The following is a 21,142-nucleotide window of genomic DNA, read 5'->3' as shown; positions in this document are numbered from 1 at the left end:
AATAGGGTGTCAAAGCGCCACCGCACTCGCTCCCCCTTGAGCCCCTGGCTTCCAGTTTCCAGTTTCCAGTTACCAAATAGTGTACCTTTCTGAATTATTGGTTTTACATTCATTGTGAAAATGTTACAGAATAAAGACAATCTGCAAATGGATGTTTGGAACTAAATGCACAATGGTTCATAAATAATTGACATGCATTACATTTATGGAAACTCAATTTATAACAGTAGTTTGACACACTGCACAGGTATATGTCTAATGATTCTATAGATGCCATTTACATTGTGCAACCATAGACCGTGTGCAACAAACTGTTCAGCGTGTCCACAATATGGCATAACACATATCCTGGAGATAGCACAGTGAGTTCGAAAAGGAACTCTCTCTGCGTTCCAAGGTGTCGGGGATCGTTCTTTCGCCAAAGGCCTGCCTCTACTCTCCCCATGATAACATAACCCCACCCATTACTGTGAAGGGTGTAACTTTCTTGCTGATTGATGGGTTTATATCGAATGCAAACTGAGAAGTAGGGTGTGTCGATTCACCACTGGCCAATTAGACCTTGCTATTTTTGTGGATGGTCTTGTACTAAAGGCTGAAAACCCCCTTTTTTTTCGCCTTACGCCAAGGGTAAGGGGTGTGCATAGGAGGTACAATTACATTTGCTGAAAGCTTTCTTATTTAAAATACATACTGTATTCTTTTCCTGTAACTATTGTCTTTAATCCGTTTTGATACGTTCCACTGCAACAACCAACGCTCCTCATATCAAAGACAAGGTAAGAGGACTCATCTTCACCATTATACCTCTTTCTCGTTGGCTTCCAGGCGCTAGTTACAATGGTAAACCGTGTCGTTATGTAGCCATATTGTTTCAACGTTATCCTAAATGGTCGTTTAGTTATTTTGTAGCCTTAACGGGTTACCGGTGTATTTTGCCATGGCCTACTGTCCATTTGCTGTGCCTTCAACTCTTAAAAGCGCCTGTTTTGTTAATAATCTCTGTTGTAGATGCAATTTTAACACTAAAATCAATTGATAATGCAGACACGTGGTGTTTGGATCAGAAATATGTATACGTTGTTGTAGTATTAGCTGCGTTTAAGTCGCTACCATCGGTGTTTCTGATCCTCCATTGGTCTCTATAGGCAGGGAACATGTCCTGACACATCACGCAGACCTCGCTGCGTGTGTAATGACGCACTGGTGCATGGCGCCTTGCCTTTTTTTGTTCACATTTCACACCAGTAAAGATTTGTCGTTTTCTATTTTAAATGGTACTTGTTTATTGTCCATTTCAACTGTTGTTAATGGTTTACACAGAGATAATTATATCATTTGGCAGGGGTATGTCATAGACGACCTACTTTTTAACATGTCCAGACATGTCCCATGCAGTAATAAGTTGCCACCCCTATAGTAGGATTCAGACCAGTTCGATCCAGTTCGTTAACAATTCGAGAGATCATGGTGACAGTAGGGAATGACGATATACTGTAATCATCTAGAAGGGGACTTCAACCTTATCTTACCCAGGGACCCCCTCTCAGGTAAACCGGCGATCCAGGAACCCACATCATACGTCTTATCATCAGGTGAATTATAATGGCAAGGAGAAGTAGTCAACATTTGAGAAATAATTGTAGATACTTTTCATTGTTTTTGACCTCTCCACATTATATAATTGGACGAGTGTAAACTCAAACATGGGGTATTAGCTAGAAAGGTAACTCAAAACACATTTTCGCTAAGAGCTGCGTTTTAGCTGGTTTTTCGAGGGAAAAAAAGTCAAAGCCTATATGGAGTTGATAAAGTTGGCATCATTAGAAAGATATTTTCTACTGTAGGTGTAATTCATTCTGTTGCTAGCAATATAAAACAAATATTGAAATTTAAAAATTAAAATTAAAAAATGGTGGACCCCCTGCAGTATCCTAGCTCCGCGGATCCCCGGTTGAATTCCCCGATCTAGATCGATGAAGGAACCGTCTTGACTCTACTAGGGAAGAGTAATAGCTTTGGGCAGTAACTTCCCCAAAATATTGACACGTTTCCAACATACCAGTACCATTGTGACACATACTGCCGAAACATCCCCCAAACTTGTTTTAAGTTGATCTCAAATAAGTAGGCTAGGCTACTCATGGTTTATCAAGTTGATGTGAAATATGATCAATACTATCCCTCTTCTTACACAGACGTAACGAAATGGTAACTGTGGAAAACGCGTAATATTTAAGCTCTTATTAGGGTGGGTATAATTTGTGTAACGTTCCAACAGGAATCTTTTCGAAAAGCTTCGTAAATAACAAGGTTGCCAACAAACAACGCATACAAAGTTGTATAGCGGCCGAATAAGATACCGCTTGGGGAGTGGACTATTTCATTACGTTTTTCACTTAACACGTTAATTTCCGAAAAATGTCTCTCCTCACTCTGGTAGCCCATGGACAAACATTAAGAATAAGCTACGTGGTGAGTTGATGCCTTTTCGGCAGCTAGTTAGCTAGGTGAATTGTTCGTGTTACTTTTGTATGAGTTATTCGTTGGCATCCTTGTACTTTACGAAGTTTTTGGAACAGATTCCTGTTGGAATGTTCCACAAATTATACCCACCTCTCTAATTAATCAATTCCCTTGAATTAATAACATACATTCTGTCCCCCTTCCACAGATGGTGACAGTAATCATGAAGTTGATTTGAAACATACTGTAACGACCCCTGGGTTTCTAAGCGCGGAAATCGACTGCCGCTCCAGCATGCTTTTGGGGCACAGTTGATAGCGCGCTGGACTTCGGGCTAGCGAGACACTTCTGACGCCAATGTAATGAAACAAGCAGGGAGCAGATCTTGAACCCTCGACCTTCTAGCCCGAAGTCCAGCGCGCTATCGACTGTGCCCCAAAAGCATGCTGGAGCGGCAGTCGATATCAGCATTTATAATCCCAGGGTTATTACAATATAATCAATTCCCATGAATTAATAATGGCCTAACTACATTCTCTCCTCTCCATAGATGTGTCACACAGTGACTGGACCAGGGGCTCTGCCCTTTGCTGTGCAGTTGAAGGCTCTGACTGACCAGGAGTTCAGGTACCAGCCCAAGCTGAGCGGGCTGAGGATCATTGAGACAGCCCATGACAACGGCCTGAGGATGACCACCCGGCTCAGGGAGTACGAGGTGAAGGACCTCTTGTCTCTGACCAGGTTCTTTGGCTTCAGCGCAGAGACCTTCTCCCTGGCCGTCAACCTGCTGGACCGCTTCCTCGCTGTCATGAAGGTAAGACCTGGACATCAGACAGGGTTTGATTAGGAATGATTCCAATCTGTCTTTTTATTCATTTGGTTTTAGCTGAGTAAGCAAGGGGAAAAGGGAAACAAAGTACTGTTAACTTGGTGCAAGGACTGTAAAATCATACACATGTCTATTCTGTAATATCAGAATGTTGTACAGGCACTTCACTGTGAAAATATTTCAACGATTACCCCTAAAATGAATGACGTTCAAGAACTCTCATTTTAAACATAACCTTTTAACCTTTCTCCCATCCCCAGATCCAGCCGAAGCACCTGTCATGCGTGGGCCTGTCCTGTTTCTACATCGCTGTGAAGACCACGGAGGAGGGGAAGAATGTCCCCATGGCCAACGAGCTGATTCGGATCAGCCAGAACCGCTTCACCGTGTCCGACATGATGAGGATGGAGAAGATAATTCTGCAGAAGCTCTACTGGAAGGTCAAAGCCCCCACAGCCCTCTACTTCCTCAGGCTGTTCTACAGCCGGATACAGGACACGCTTGAAGATGACTGGTACGATGACTGTAGATATAGTAGGCTTGGACGGTATACCGTATATAACAAGGGTGTCAAACATATGGCATTTGGCCCGCGGGTCAATAACAGGGTGGTCCAATGTGGCCCGTGGGTGTTTTGAATAAGATACTAACTCAATATACTTTAAAATGACAAACGGTAGAAATGATAATGGACCTACATGCATAGTTTCTTAACTGTCCAGATCGCTAATAATCACCAAATTTGTGCGGCCCTCCGGACTTCGTGGGAGATCAAATGCGGCCCCCGGTGCAAAATGAGTTTGACACCCATGATGGATACCGTACACCAGGGTATTTTGAGAGACCCACGGTATGATTTTCAATACGTTTTTTCATAATTAGGAATATTTTTTAATTTTTTAAATACCTGCAGTCAACTTGTGCACTAGGTTAGTAGATAAATCAGCTGTTGCATTATTTGTTCATTATAAAACCGTTCCACAAAGCAGCTGATTTGAGCCTGACTGACGGCTTGTGTTCAAACACATGCTGTGAATACTCTCTAAAAGTAGTGGCTGGATATCAGGGGGATTTGGATAAAGTTGACGCATTTATCTAAAACTCAGTTTCTCACATATCCTCTACTAGTCAAAAGTTTGGACTACTACTCATTCAAGGGTTTTTCTTAATTCTTTACTACTTTCTACTTTGTAGAATACTAGTGAAGACATCACAAAACTATGAAATAACACATGGAATCATGTAGTAACATTATTATTTTTTTAATAAAAATATTTTAGATTCTTCAAAGTAGCCACTCTTTGCCTTGACAGCTTTGCACACTCTTGGCATGATCCAACCAGCTTCATGAGGTAGTCACCTGGAATGCATTTCAATTAACAGGTGTGCCTTGTTAAAAGTTAATTTGTGGAAGTTCTTTCCTTTCTAATGCATTTGAACCAATCAGTTGTGTTGTGAGACTGTCGGGGTGGTGGTATACAGTCTTTGCCATAATACAGACTTGTTAATTGAAAACCATTCCAGGTGACTACCTCAGGAAGCTGGTTGAGAGAATGCCAAGAGTGCAAAGCTGTCAAGGCAAACGGTGGCTACTTTGAAGAACATAGAATATATTTAACACTTTTTTTTGGTTACTACATGATTCCATATGTGCTATTTCAGAGTTTTGATGTCTTCACTATTCTACAATGTAGAAAATAGTAAAAATTAAACTCTTGAATGAGTAGGTGTCAACTTTTGACCGGTGCTGTATATAGAACTAAAATATAAATGCAACATTTAATAATTTCAATGAGTTTCAGTTCATGTAAGGGAATCAGTCAATTGAAATAAATTCATTATGCTCTATGCTCTAATCTATGGTTTTAACAAGACTGGGAATACAGATATGCGTCTTGGTCACCGATACCTTTTAAAAAAAAAAAAAGGTAGGCGCGTGGATCAGAAAACCAGTCAGTATCTGGTGTGACCACCATTTGCCTCATGCAGCGAGACATCTCCTTTGCATAGATTTGATCAGGCTGTTGATTGTGGGATGTGGTCCCACTCCTCTTCAATGGCTGTGCGAAGTTGCTGGATATTGGCGGAAACTGGAACACGCTGTCGTTCACATCGATCCAGAGCATCCCAAACATGCTCAATGGGTGTTATGTCTGAGCATGCAGGCCATGGAAGAACTGGGACATTTTCAGTTTCCAGGAATTGTGTACAGATCCTTGCGACATAGGGCCGTGCATGCTGAAACATGAAGTGGTGGTGGGCGGATGAATGGCACAACAATAGGCCCCAGGATCTCGTCACGGTATCTCTCTGCATTCAAATTACCATCGATAAAATGCAATTGTGTTCGTTGACCATAGCTTATTCCTTCCCACACCATAACCCCACCACCACTATTGGGAACTGTGTTCACAACGTTGACATCAGCAAACCGCTCGCCCACACGACGCTGTACATCTGCGGTTGTGAGACTGGTTGGACGTACTGCCAAATGTTCTAAAATGTTATTGGAGGCGGCTTATGGTAGAGAAATTAACGTTAAATTCACTGGCAACAGTTCTGGTGCACATTTCTGCAGTCAGAATGCCAATTGCACGGCCCCTTAACATGAGACATCTTTGGTGTTGTGTGACAAATGCACATTTTACTGGCCTATTGTCCCCAGCACAAGGTACACCTGTGTAATGATTATGCTGTTTAATTAGCTTCTTGATATGCCACACCTGTCAGGTGGATGGATGATCTTGGTAAAGGAGAAATGCTCAGTAACGGATGTAAACTTGTGCACAACATTTGAGAAATATGATTTGTGTGTGTGGAATATTTCTGGGATATTTTCTTTCAGCCCATGAAACATGGAAACTAGACTTTACATGTGTTTTTATATTTTTGTTCAGTGCATCTCGTCATTTACATATGACAATTTCCCTTTATCTCTTATGCCTTACTCAACAAGCAACTTGGAACAGAATTTATTAAAACAAATTCTCTCTCCATAGCGAGGAGATCATGAACGTTGAGAGACTAGAAGCACAGCTGAAAGCATGCCATTGCTCTTTCACTTTCTCCAAAGTCAAGGTAAGATACTGTAGTTCTGTGTCAAAACATGTGTTTTGGTCTAATTCAGAATCTCTCAATACTATGTGTCAAGGAAAACCAATTAACTTGACTAAAATACAGGAGCAAGGGATGTATGTAGGCTAGTTCATGTTGTGACATTGGATCTAGGCCTATTTTGGGCAGGCCACTTGGGAAAGGGGTGGGGGTTGGTGAGCTTTGAGTGTGTGGGTGAAAGACTTAAAATAGTTTCAAACCGACTAAAATGTATATATAAAAAGACCACTCTTAATATTTAGTTTTCATACTAACCTAATTTCTCGTTCTTCCCCCCTCTTTCTCTCTCCACAGCCCTCTCTGCTTGCCCTGTCCTTGTTGGCCCTGGAGCTTCAGGAGCAGCATGACCATGAGCACATAGACAAGCTGCTAAACACCTTCCAGTCTCTCCAGCAGCAACTCACTGTGAGTGTTTACTGTCCAGTCTAGCCACATAGCCTGGTCTCAGATCTGTTTGTACTGTCTTGCGCCTATGTTGTCACACCAAACACTGGGGAATAGCTGTTGGCAAGAGGTTACAAAAAGATCTGGGATTCAGGCTACCACCCAGTGTCATATCACTCCCCAAACATGTCTGTTGTAACAGGATTACTAACTAGGGTCTTGTTCATTAGGGCATACAACAGTAAATGTTTTAAATGTTTTGCAATGGAAAACGAGAGAGAAGACGCGCTCAAATAAAACAAGTTTCTTATTGGACAAGTCCAAGGTTGTTTTTTCCCCCCCCCGTTTGGTGCCTAATGAACACAACCCAGCAACGGAAGGTGTTTACACTGTGGCTGTGTGCCGAATGGAGCCCTATGGGGCCTGGTCAAGTATTGCAGTCACTACAGAGAATAAGGTGCCCTTTGAGCCACATCCACTGTTAGCTGAGGTGGAGCTCTGCGTGTTGAAGCCCCAAGGACTATTGCCCAACGGATTACCTAATGTTGAGGGTTCATGGAAAATGTAGGCAAGTTGATTGATCATGTAGGTCCCGTGCCATTTAGAACATGACCTAAAGAACCTCTGGAATTGGGAACCCTCTGGATTGTTTTTAATGATGCAATACAGAAAGGGGGAAACGGGCCAAGAAATGCTCTCTGATTTGCAGGTAAATTAAAAAAAAAAAAAAAAAAAAAATACTCGGACGGATGATAATTCAGTTTTTTCCTCTCTGTTTCTTCGTATTTCCTCAGGTCCGAGAAGGAGACCTGGTTATCGTGACAGAGTTGGTTATGAAGTGTCTGATTGAGTATTCAACCACCAGGGTCTCCAGGCCCAACAGCCAGAGGCTTCGTTGGATCCTCTCTGGCAGAACGCAACGCACGTTGAAACACAGCTACTACAAGATCGCCCATATGCCCACAATCCCCGAGTCTGCCTACTGAAAGCCCGGGGCTGGGTGACCACCGATACAAAAGTAGGAGTAGATCTAAAAGGAGACAGATATAAAAGGAGAAGTAGGTTACCACCTCTTCTCCCCTAAAAATGTTTTGTTTTTCAGTTTAATGGGGGAGAAAAAAATAGCCAAAAAGCCCCCCAAAAAACAACAACTTCTTGTACTCTACTGTTGCTACGTGGTCACCTACCTCCATCAATCACTAACCCATTTCCCTTACAGAACTGCATTATGGATGATGCAGTTCTTTAAGGGGAAAACCTATAAACTTATTTCCCCCGTTCTCCTGGTTTTTGTTCTCATGGTACTTTTTGAATAAGCTCACTTTATTAGCCTACATCTGCTTCATTGACTAAGTGTGCATCTGAAATGGCACCCTATTCCCTATATAGTGCACTACTTTTGATAAGAGCTGATGTGTTATTTAAAGGGAATAGGTTGCCATTGAGAAGGCACACTAAGGGAGTAATGCCCGGTCAAGAGTGGGTTTATCCGCTGCCATCTAGCGAAGGTTAAATCCTTCCTGGTTGAAATGCTTGCACGCGTGTATACAGTATGTTCTTATCTGAATCAGTACCAACATGAATACTCTGCATAGTATTCTATCGTGGTTGCTGGTTTTAAGCAATGAAGTATAGAACCACCTAGGTCCTCAGTCCACTATGTGGAAGAGGAGGGAGAAGGGTTTTGTGAAAATGCAAAATAATGGAACCAAGAAATCGGACCCAAAACCCTTAACTTCCACCCTAGGTTGATGAACTGACCTAAAAATGCACACACCTCTACCCAAGGTGAACGTTTTCTTTTTTTACTATTGAAATATTTATATATTTTTTTGTACTTGTGGAGGACGTTTGTTGAGGTTTCCTCAGTGATGTGATGATCCTGCACATGCATTGGTTTTAGCTTGCAGGATAGCATGCTGAAACTGGCTGTGGTTGACATGGTACCCCACAAGGGTGCCATTTGACACAACCACTATCTTCTAATGTAATGTTGACTATTACTAACAACGGTTACAGATGGATCACGATTACAAAATGTGATGTAGAATTACCTTGATTTGTGGCAAAATCTTAGCCTTTAGAGTGCATTTGCAAATGGTTGTTTTCTAAGTCACTTAGGTAAAGCACAGTAGATATAGGAAATTAAGTTAGTTTGATTTGCATTTGACCATAGGCCCCCCAATTGATCTGACAAATGAAGTTGTTTGTTAAGAATTTGAAGTTGATGTTCTGAAATGTGAAAACTTTGCCTTAAAGTTGGAATTACACCACCTGTTCAACTCATGAGTTTGTACCTTTCAATAAAATTATATTGAAAAGCTGTTTGGTCGCACTGTCAATGTTCTGAAACCAAATCCATGAAGACAACTTTTCAACAATTTATTATAAATCCACAGCAGATTTCCATACCGACAGCTAGTTAACTGAATTATGGCAATGTAGTCTGAAAGAATAAAATAAAAAATCCTAAATGCATACAAGGGTTGAAAGAAAAGGCAGGGGTGGGTTTGTACAGGTATGGCTTATAGTTTCAAATGATAGAATATTCTAATCATTGTCTATTCTTTGCCCAAAGGCAACTTGCTCATCCTGAGTTCATAACCTAGCGGGAAGGTGGTAATTACCAGTTGTATGCATTCATATACTTTGAACATTTACGAAACACCAAGCTGCATCAACTATCGTGCTTGTAAACAAATTAGTGTTCAAAAACATTTAGATTTAACTGCTGAAATTTCATTTGTAGGTGACAGGTCAGCATGTGGGAGAAGTCGGCGCTCAGGGATGATAGCCGATATTAAATAAAAACAGTTTCCCACCGGTAATTACCAGTTGGAGGGGCCTTCAAACGGATTATCCCCAGTCGTATGTGGTAAATACCACCTTCCCACTTGGTTATGAATGCAGCACAATCTCTTCACCTGTAGGCCTTGGCAAGCCTCAACAGTGTCCATATGACAGTCGGGCATACTGTACAGTGGGTGGGTCCCTTTTGCTGTTTAACTGTCACTTCTGCAAGCTGGAGAAGTCTGGCCCACCACCTGCAAAGTTCCCAGAGATCTCTGCTCCACTGAAGTCAAAGCCAGGGTTCTGTTGACAGAGTGGGAAGTGACACGGCAACATTCATTTAATGTGGAGGTGAAAGCAGTACAGAAGAAAGCCTGCATGTTAATATGCCTTCATTTATCCATGTTTTTTTCCAGAGGTTTTAGGCTACTGAAGTTTAGTCCGTGTTAAGGCTCTGTGTGGGACTGTCTCATATAGTATCACTGATCACCTCTATGGAAATGACTAGTGGTATTACCATGACTCACCTCCCTCTGGAATCTCTCCAGAGTTAGTTTCCTCTGCATCTGGTCCTGGAGCCAGGCATCAGCACAGTACTCTCCCTCTAGCAGAGAGGACCAGCAGTTACCTGCCTCCCTGTTCGTCTTCATCAGCACGATACGGATCAGACACTTATCCTCTGGAAAAGACGTGTGGAGGGGGAGAGTGATCACGAAGGCTTTATTTTCAACCAATATCTGCTAATGACTTATCCACTGGATGAGAAAATCTTGTGAAAGATGGATTTATTATGCAAGGTTTACATTCAACCATTGTGTTGATTAAATTAGTAGAAACCCACCTAATGTCCACGTTCCTTCATCAGCAACAGTGATGCCAAATAATTTACCCTGGAAGTACAAGAGACATGACTATAAGCAAATACACGCAAACAAACAGGGAATTAAAAATGGACCAATAAGCTTGCAGTTTATAGTCACATGACTACCAAAATTCACCTGAATCTAGCATGTACGGGTTTGCCAGAAAACAGTTTTTCAGTATTTTCAACCTAACTTCCATTTCCCCTGGAAAAACAGATGTGGGAACTCTGCTCAGGTGCCTTTTAACACCTGCTACGTTAGGTTAACCTGAATCAGAGAACGAAGCACGTTCACCAAGAAACCATTCTGGACTGTAGATAACTATGTTATAGCTACATCTTTATATGCGCGTTACTTTAAATAATGTGTACTTGGGAAAATACATGTAATGGTAATTATCTGGGAGTCACATATGCAGGTAAAACTAGATGAGTTTTGGAAGGATGGCCTCGGCATGTACACATTTGGTTACCTGGAGGGTCATGCTTTTAAATTTCAGTCAAGGAGAGGGGGTTAGTCTTTTAATCTAGTTCAGGGGAGGGTCATGTCATTTGTAATTTATGAAATGTCAATATTTCAAAATGAGTTGCTTATTAGGCTATATATTGATGTGTGCCCGATGTGTGCCCTCATCTCTGATTTTCCGCTGGGCGTGCAATATCAAGTGTGCTATTTAGTGTGGTCTCAATCAAATGATCCATAGCCGCTATTGGCTACGAAGTGCATGCTCAGAGAAGCACAGACCAAAGTTATATTTCTAAGATAGCTGCTGGGATGGTGTTAAATAAACTAGGCTGCATTACACACGGCAATGGATACTCCAACCACGAACCCCCGCCTGCTCAGCTCTTGCTGATCAAAAACTGTTTTGTGTGCTGCCTAACCAATGGCTGTTCAGGGAAAAGGCTTCTTCTTAGAAGAATCTTGCTTGTGGACTGTTCTGTTCGAGATGGAGGGCATGAAGAGGAGGGAGATCAACTTCAACAGCTTGCTACTACTATAATTGATTTGATTAAAAACTATGTCTCTTACCCCCTGATGTATTGATCAGCAACGACACAATTCATTCCAACTCGACAGCTCATGGTGCTAAAAGTTCAACTCAAATAAGCATAATTAATTTCAACGTCTTCATTTTAATTAGACGTTATTAATAAGAGAGCTTTGTGTTGGAGCCTATTTCTTTCTATTTAAGAATTAAGAGGTAGGTCTACCTAGGTCAATTCTTTCACCCACCATGCACTCTTTAAATAACAGTCTGTCGTCACTGACATGGAGGTAGGGTAAGTTAAAACCAAAACTCGAATTGAGGGGGTATGCCATTGGCATACCTTTAATGAAAGAAAATGGCAAAAAGCACAGACCAACCCCTTGTTAGTTTAAGATTTTGAAGAAAATAAAAACCGATCTGATTATATAAAGTGATCTACTGTATAACAGCGTTTTGATCTGCTATGTTTTATTCTAGAAACAAGCTTTAAAATGCCCGTGAAGACGTTACTATGATGCATAAGGTTTCCTTTCTTTGATGTTTAGAGGCGGAGCTACAACCTTTAGCCGAGGAGACAAAAAAAATAGACTTTGCTTGGGAGGTAATCAAATTGATTAAGCTATTAACTTTTGGTAAAATAGATGTTGAAACCCTGACAGCTTTTAAGGAAACACGGGTGACCTTCTCTCATTGGGATAAGACATGGAAGAGTAGCCAGCATTTTTCTGCTTAGTTAGGCCTATGTCTGGGTAGGAAAGTTAGGCCTATGTCTGGGTAGGAAAGGTAGGCCTATGTCTGGGTAGGAAAGGTAGGCCTATGTCTGGGTAGGAAAGGTAGGCCTATGTCTGGGTAGGAAAGGTAGGCCTATGTCTGGGTAGGAAAGGTAGGCCTATGTCTGGGTAGGAAAGGTAGACCTAACTTTTTTAAGTACCATGCTCAGATTCCTAATGACATCTCAGATGTAATTATTTGCAAACAGGGACAGATTCATTGCAAACCAGACACAGTGATTTGGCATTGGAGAATATGATAAGACATTAGGACTATCTCTGCCCATTTTTAGCCTGTCATTTCAGTCATTTGTGTGGTATTAAAAAATATTATTCTAAAATGACAATTGCATGACATTTTTAAAAACATGTATTTTTCCTCGGACCTGCAAACATGATGATAGAATCATGCAATGCTTTTACTATGAAAAGGAGATATTTTCACCCCTACTCTTGTCCATCGTGGTCTGCGAATCCGTAACCTTCTGGCCTGCAGGCCTGTGTGCCATCCAAATTCCCGCGTTGCCATGTAATGCTTAGGACTAAGAACACTTTCTAAAACTGCATATCTAAGGTTTTGGTCTGTCCAAGAAGTGAGGTTAAACGGTAGACGTGTTCTCTGCTATCCACTTTGTTTTGATTAGTATTTGGGGTAAAGGAGGGTCACTTGTTTTTTTTCTCTCCAAACGTTCAGGTTAAATATATTTTTGCTAAAGGGGGGTCCATCCATTTTCATTCCAGAATGGTCTGATTTTGTTCATGTAGCTAACCCTTATTAACGTTCACTACCTTACTTTGAAATGTGTTTGTTGTGATGTCTAACGTTACCTTGAAGACTTGTTGTCCTTTGACGTGTAGTTCTATCTGTTTGGATCCCAGATTACATTTGACTTCTTTGCCAGACGTCCCATGTGGTACATTCACTTCAATAAATACCTCCTCCATGGTTTGGGACCAGTTTCCCCATGGTGTATTACACGGGATAACACCACTTCTCTCCTCGAAGTGGACCGACATGCTGCTGGCTAGCGACCCTCTCACGCCTCCTGATCTGATAGTTAGCTAGCTAGCTAAATGTTGTTTATTCTCTCAAACGATGTTCAGGTCCTAACTTGTACCGACATAACGATATGTAACCATCCCAAAACATATACTTATATGCATAAGCTGGCTAGACAAGATTACCAAAGTTGTATGGGACAGTGTTTACGCCCGTCAGTTAGTTCTTCCAGAAACATCCTGGAGTTACTTCCTCGCTAGTTGAGTTTCCGGTGGCTCAACCGCCAAATAGAACAGATAGCGCCACCTGCTGTTTAGACGCGCAATGCTCAAGGGGTCAAGAATCTTGATCTAAAAATAACACAAATAGCCTTGAAATTCCATCCGAGATTATACATTTTAACAACTGGAAGAGTATCGCTCCCCGAGTATACAATAACAGTTCAAATGTTTACATTTCCCCATCTTTTCTGTCATCACTCTATTTTCCTAACAAGTGTCCCAGTCTAAACATGGGTTGGATTTTCTGTGCTAATCTCCTAATTCGATTACTTCACAAATCCTTGTGTTTAAAATACATTCAGTTTAGACTAGCGGAGGACAGAGAAAGGCTGACTATTTAATTTCAACTCAGAGTTTCACAGGGAAGGTTTTGCATAACCTGCTGGCAAGGATGGGTATCATGATTCTGATTTTGGTCACTTTGACCTGGTGAGTAAAATAACCTTTTTCTAATTGTATCATTGGGTAGGCCTCTATAGTTTATTGAATGTATATAAATGATGTATGATAATAAACATACCAATCCTAATAGGTTCAACCTACTAAGTTTATAGGCTTACACAGGGCAGTATAAACTTCCATCAATTATGATTGTATTGATTTCAGTGTTGGCCGTGTCTATGGACAAGAAAGCTACGCAGGTGAAAACATCACCCGTATTCTTGACCGACTACTAGATGGATATGACAACCGGTTGCGGCCAGGATCCGGAGGTGGGACTGTCCTAGACCTCTATTCTGATTTATTTTCCTATATCTTACATCTACAGAACTTTTCATTGAATAAGTAGGAAATAGCATAGTTGGGCTATTACATTGTACAGTATTTTTAACTGATTAGATTCTCTAAAATAATTGTTTATAGTCTATTTACAGCTTTTCCACATTTTTATGGGCAACAATTAAAATCACTTTATCCTTTTCAGATATGATTACAGAGGTGAAAACAGATATCTTTGTCACCAGCTTTGGACCAGTATCAGATGTGGAAATGGTAAGAGATACTCAGCATATTTCCACACAGGCTCTCTGTCACATAATGTATGTAAATTAGCAACTGTGTTTATATGTTATGTTTACATACAGTTATTACATATGGATGACAACTGAGCTTCTCGTGTGGCGCAGCGGTCTAAGGCACTGCATCTCAGTGCTAGAGGAGTCACTACAGACCCTGGTTCGATTCCAGGCTGTATCACAACCGGCTGTGATTGGGAGTACCATAGGGCGGCGCACAATTGCCCCAGCGTCGTCCGGGTTAGCGTTTGGCCAGGGGAGGCCATCACTGTAAATAAGAATCTGTTCTTAACTGACTTGCCTAGTTAAATAAAGGTTAAATAAAAATAACAAAAATAAAATGTACCACTGCACAGCTAGCTGCCTTATGGGCAGACTGCTTTATACTGTAGATTAGTCTTCTTGATTAGTCTGTTTCAATACACTAACTAGGGGAGGGTCCTGGCCTGGCAGAATGTTTATTTTAGACTCTAAATCAATATGTCAAGCAAACTGAATACTCAAATGCATTGATGAATGAATATCTATAGGTAGTTATTGTCATAATCATCTCATCATCTCTCTGGACTGGCTTGTTTGAATGGATTTAACTATAGATTGTTAGTTATAAACACATGTATTATGTCTGTGGTTTGGAGCAGGACCTGCATATCATACTGCACATTCCTCTGGCCTTCTTCAGGACTGTAGAATATACATTCTAGATCTACATTCTAGATCCAGAACCTGTCTGGTGATCAGTCATCTAATGCCTGGCCTTCTATCTCCTCCTCAGGAGTACACCATAGACATGTTCTTCCGACAGACCTGGGTGGACGAGAGGCTGAAGTACGACGGCGCCGTGGAGATCCTGCGTCTCAACAACAAGATGGTGGATAAGATCTGGACACCCGACACGTTCTTCAGGAACTCCAGGAAGTCCATCGCACACAATATGACCACTCCCAACAAGCTGTTTCGCATCATGCAGAACGGGACCGTCCTCTATACCATGAGGTAACCTGAGCCCCGAGCCCCTCCTCCCTGGACCCTCCTGTAGATCCTCTTCCCCATGAGGTAGCCCCTCCTCCCTGGACCCTCCCGTAGAACCCCTTCCCCATGAGGTAGCCCCTCCTCCCTGGACCCTCCCGTAGAACCCCTTCACCATGAGGTAGCCCCTCCTCCCTGGACTCTCCTGTAGAACCCCTTCACCATGAGGTAGCCCCTCCTCCCTGGACCCTCCCGTAGAACCCCTTCACCATGAGGTAGCCCCTCCTCCCTGGACTCTCCTGTAGAACCCCTTCACCATGAGGTAGCCCCTCCTCCCTGGACCCTCCCGTAGAACCCCTTCACCATGAGGTAGCCCCTCCTCCCTGGACCCTCCCGTAGAACCCCTTCACCATGAGGTAGCCCCTCCTCCCTGGACCCTCCCGTAGAACCCCTTCACCATGAGGTAGCCCCTCCTCCCTGGACTCTCCTGTAGAACCCCTTCACCATGAGGTAGCCCCTCCTCCCTGGACCCTCCCGTAGAACCCCTTCACCATGAGGTAGCCCCTCCTCCCTGGACCCTCCCGTAGAACCCCTTCACCATGAGGTAGCCCCTCCTCCCTGGACCCTCCCGTAGAACCCCTTCACCATGAGGTAGCCCCTCCTCCCTGGACTCTCCCGTAGAACCCCTTCACCATGAGGTAGCCCCTCCTCCCTGGACCCTCCCGTAGAACCCCTTCACCATGAGGTACCTACAGGAAGAAGTGTTTTAAATAAATCCCTTTTTTGTAGCCAATTAAGACTGTCAATTAAGACTGTCAATTAAGACAGTCAATTAAGACAGTCAATTAAGACTGTCAATTAAGACTGTCAATTAAGACAGTCAATTAAGACAGTCAATTAAGATTGTCAATTAAGACTGTCAATTAAGACAATGAAAAATAAAATGCCGTTTCAGTGCTGCATTACACAGAGGAAACCCGTTGTGTTGTACTGTATACACAGTTTTTACACAGATGATGAAATCAGAAGTGTAATGTATTCTATGTGTATCTCAGACTAACCATCAGTGCAGAGTGTCCCATGAGTCTCATGGACTTCCCTATGGACGGACATGCCTGTCCTCTCAAGTTCGGCAGCTGTGAGTAGTCAGTCTAGGATCTCCTTTCTCTGGTTCTTTTTCTAACGGAATTAGGGCTGTCGTATTCATGGAATGTTTTTGGTATTGGAAAAGCAAAAATTTTGAGCAAATTCACGATTAATTGCGATTAATTACAGCAAATCCTGCGACTACATCGATGACATTGCATTTTTTTTTATCGTTTGACAACCCTAAAAGTAATTTTGAAGTGATTCATCATAAAAAAAAGTTTGCTTATGGCACTGAAACAGGTAAACTCACATCCTTGTGCTCCAGCTTCCTCAAAACAGTTTTCTCTATATCCCCTTTGTAGTGCACTATTTAAGGAACAGAGACCATTTCAGACGCCTACGATGTCCTGTAGTTTCTGTCAACATTATATATACGAATGTTACGACAACTGAATGAACTTGTTTCTGAATACATCAGATGCATACACGAGCAGTGAGATCACCTTTACCTGGAGGAAGGGTCTGGAAGCTTCTGTAGACTGTCCTCAGGAGTCTATCAGTCTGCTACAGTATGACCTGGTGGGACAGAGGTTATCCATGGAGACATTCAAGTCCAACACAGGTCAGGACCCACTGTAGGTTACATTACATGTAAAATTAGAGAGAAAGAGGGAGAGAGAGAAAGAGGGAGAGAGAGAGACTATTTGTACATTGCTATACTAAACTAATACACTACTACATTACACTACTACACTACACTACACTACACTACCACTACACTACACTACACTACACTACCACTACACTACTACACTACACTACTACACGACTACACTACTACACTACACGACTACACGACTACACTACTACACTACACTACACTACACTACACTACACTACACTACACTACAATACTACACTACACTACTACACTACTACACTACACTACTACACTACTACACTACACTACCACTACACTACACAACACTACACTACCACTACACACAACACGTCACTACTACACTACACTACTACACTACTACACTACTACACTACTACACTACACTACTACACTACACTACTACACTACACTACTACACTACACTACTACACTACACTACACTGCACTACTACACTACTACACTACACTACACTACTACACTACACTACTATACTACTACACTACACTACACTACTACACTACACTACTACACTACTACACTACTACACTACTACACTACACTACACTACACTACTACACTACTACACTACACTACACTACACTACACTACACTACTACACTACTACACTACACTAATACACTACACTACTACACTACACTACTACACTACTACACTACACTACACTGCACCACTACACTACTACACTACACTACTACACTACTACACTACAATACACCACTACATTACACTACACTACACTACACTACTACATTACACTATTACAATACTACATTACACTACACTACACTACACTACACTACACTACACTACTACATTACACTACTGCATTACACTACTACACTACTATATTACACTACACTACTACACTACACTACTACACTACACTACTACACTACACTATTACAATACTACACTACTACATTACACTATTACAATACTACACTACACTACTACACTACTACACCACACCCCTACATTACACTACTACATTACACTACTACATTACACTACTACACCACACTACTACACTACTACACTACACTACTACACTACACTACTAAACTACACTACTACACCACTACACTACACTACTACACTACACTACTACACTACACTACTACATTAAACTATACTATTTCACTACTAAACTACACGACACTACTACACTACACTACTACACTACACTACTACACCACTACACTACACTACCACACTACTACACTACACTACACTACACTACTATATTACACCACACTACTACACTACTAAACTACTACACTACACTACACTACTACACCACTACACTACACTACCACACTACTACACTACACTACACTACTACATTACAACACCACACTACTACACTACTAAACTACTACACTACACAACATTACTACATTACTACACTACACAACGATACTACTACACTACTACACTACACTACTACATTACACTACTACATTACTATACTACTACAATACACTACTACACTCTACATTAAACTACTACAGTACTACAGTACTACACTACACCACTACACTACACTACACTACTACATTAGTACACTACTACACTACACTACACTACTACATTACATTACTACACTACATTACTACACTACACTACTACATTACATTACTACATTACACTACTACACTACCACACTACTACATTACTACACTACTACACTACTACACTACTAAATAGGACATTACACTACTATACTACTACAGTACTCTACTACACTACTACACTACACTACTACACTACCACACTGCACTACTACACTACTACACTACACTACACTACACAACTACACTACACTACTACACTACTACACTACTACACTACACTACTACACTACACTACTGCACTACTACACTACACTACTAAACTACTACACTACACTACTACATTACACTACTATACTACTACAGTACTCTACTACACTACTACACTACACTACTACACTACCACACTACACTACTACACTACTACACTACACTACTACACTACATTGCTACACTACTACACTACTACAATACACTACACTACTACACTACTACACTACTACACTACACTACTACACTACTACACTACACTACTACACTACATTGCTACACTACTACACTACTACAATACACTACACTACTACACTACTAAACCACACTACTACACTACTACACTACATTGCTACACTACTATATTACACTACTACACTGCTACATTACACTACTAAACCACACTACTACACAACTACACTACACTACTACACTGCTATATTACACTACTAAACCACACTACTACACAACTACACTACACTACTACACTGCTATATTACACTACTACACTACACTACTACACTACTACACTACACTACTACACTACACTACTACACTACACTACTACACTACACTACTACACTGCTACATTACACTACTACACTACACTACTACACTGCTACATTACACTACTACACCACACTACTAAACCACACTACTACACTACTACACTACACTACTACACTACTACATTACACTACTAAACCACACTACTACACTACTACACTACACTACTACACTGCTACATTACACTGCTAAACCACACTACTAAACCACACTACTACACTACACTACTACACTACACTACTACACTACTATATTACACTACTACACTACACTACTACATTACACTACTAAACCACACTACTACACAACTACACTACACTACTACACTGCTACATTACACTACTACACTACACTACTACACTACTACATTACACTACTACACCACACTACTAAACCACACTACTACACAACTACACTACACTACTACACTACTACATTACACTACTAAACCACACTACTACACTGCTACATTACACTACTAAACCACACTACTACACTACTACACTACACTACTACACTACTATATTACACTACTACACTACACTACTACATTACACTACTAAACCACACTACTACACAACTACACTACACTACTACATTACACTACTAAACCACACTACTACACTACTACACTACACTACTACACTGCTACATTACACTACTAAACCACACTACTAAACCACACTACTACACTACTACACTACACTACTACACTACACTACTACACTACTAAACCACACTACTAAACCACACTACTACACTACACTACTACACTACTACACTACACTACTACACTACACTACTACACTACTACACTACTACACTACTACATTACATTACTACACTACACTACTACACTACACTACACTACACTACACTACTAAACCACACTACTACACTACACTACTACACTACTACACTACACTACTACATTACTACACTACTACATTACACTACTAAACCACAGTACTAAACCACACTACTAAACCACACTACTACACTACTACACAACTACACTACACTACTACACTACTACACTACTACACTACACTACTACACTACACTACTACACTACGCTACTACACTACACTACTACACTACTACACTACTACATTACATTACTACACTACACTACTACACTACTACACTACTACGCTACACTACTACACTACACTACTACACTACTACACTACTACATTACACTACTAAACCACACTACTACACTACTACACTAAACTACTACACTGCTACATTACACTACTACACTACTACACTACACTACTACACTACACTACTACACTACTACACTACTACATTACATTACTACACTACACTAATACACTACACTACATGACACTACTAAACCACACTACTACACTACACTACTACACTACACTACACTACTACACTACACTACTACACTACACTACTACACTACTACACTACTACACTACTACACTACTACATT

The 21,142-nt window shown here is 41.2% G+C and overlaps 2 protein-coding genes and 1 pseudogene across 4 annotated transcripts; 2 read left to right on the top strand and 1 right to left on the bottom strand.

Annotated features, from left to right (window-relative positions):
• The first annotated feature begins 599 nt into the window (after positions 1–599).
• On the top strand, positions 600–9,118 carry LOC120062528 (cyclin-G1-like). 3 transcript variants are annotated; one of them, XM_039012569.1, is made up of 6 exons: positions 600–779; positions 3,017–3,280; positions 3,556–3,809; positions 6,295–6,373; positions 6,704–6,814; positions 7,588–9,118. In XM_039012569.1, the coding sequence occupies exons 2-6, from the start codon at positions 3,017–3,019 to the stop codon at positions 7,777–7,779; spliced, it is 900 nt and encodes a 299-aa protein (XP_038868497.1). In that variant the 5' UTR covers positions 600–779; the 3' UTR covers positions 7,780–9,118. The 3 variants fall into 3 exon arrangements, with proteins under 3 accessions (XP_038868497.1, XP_038868499.1, XP_038868498.1); XM_039012571.1 differs by lacking the exon at positions 600–779 and adding an exon at positions 1,444–1,550; XM_039012570.1 differs by lacking the exon at positions 600–779 and adding an exon at positions 1,571–1,595.
• A 40-nt stretch (positions 9,119–9,158) lies between these two features.
• nudcd2 (NudC domain containing 2) lies at positions 9,159–13,464 on the bottom strand. Its single transcript, XM_039012573.1, has 4 exons — positions 13,036–13,464; positions 10,425–10,473; positions 10,111–10,262; positions 9,159–9,886 (listed from the first exon to the last, which is right to left on the bottom strand). The coding sequence occupies exons 1-4, from the start codon at positions 13,222–13,224 to the stop codon at positions 9,803–9,805; spliced, it is 474 nt and encodes a 157-aa protein (XP_038868501.1). The 5' UTR covers positions 13,225–13,464; the 3' UTR covers positions 9,159–9,802.
• Positions 13,465–13,879: 415 nt separating this feature from the next.
• On the top strand, positions 13,880–17,225 carry LOC120062185 (annotated as a pseudogene).
• Positions 17,226–21,142: the final 3,917 nt, after the last annotated feature.

Source organism: Salvelinus namaycush, chromosome 17 (genome assembly GCF_016432855.1).
Source record: "Salvelinus namaycush isolate Seneca chromosome 17, SaNama_1.0, whole genome shotgun sequence".
Lineage (NCBI taxonomy): Eukaryota > Metazoa > Chordata > Actinopteri > Salmoniformes > Salmonidae > Salvelinus > Salvelinus namaycush.
This window is presented reverse-complemented; position numbering and strand designations above follow the sequence as displayed.

Coding starts and splice junctions, on each gene's coding strand:
- LOC120062528 (XM_039012569.1), top strand. CDS start 3,017: ATGTGTCACACAGTGACTGGACCAGGGGCTCTGCCCTTTGCTGTGCAG. Junction 3,810..6,294: donor GACACGCTTGAAGATGACTG/GTACGATGACTG, acceptor CTCTCTCCATAG/CGAGGAGATCATGAACGTTG. Junction 6,815..7,587: donor CTCTCCAGCAGCAACTCACT/GTGAGTGTTTAC, acceptor GTATTTCCTCAG/GTCCGAGAAGGAGACCTGGT.
- nudcd2 (XM_039012573.1), bottom strand. CDS start 13,224: ATGTCGGTCCACTTCGAGGAGAGAAGTGGTGTTATCCCGTGTAATACA. Junction 10,474..13,035: donor AAGGACAACAAGTCTTCAAG/GTAACGTTAGAC, acceptor TTGTACTTCCAG/GGTAAATTATTTGGCATCAC. Junction 9,887..10,110: donor TGGAGAGATTCCAGAGGGAG/GTGAGTCATGGT, acceptor CTCTGTCAACAG/AACCCTGGCTTTGACTTCAG.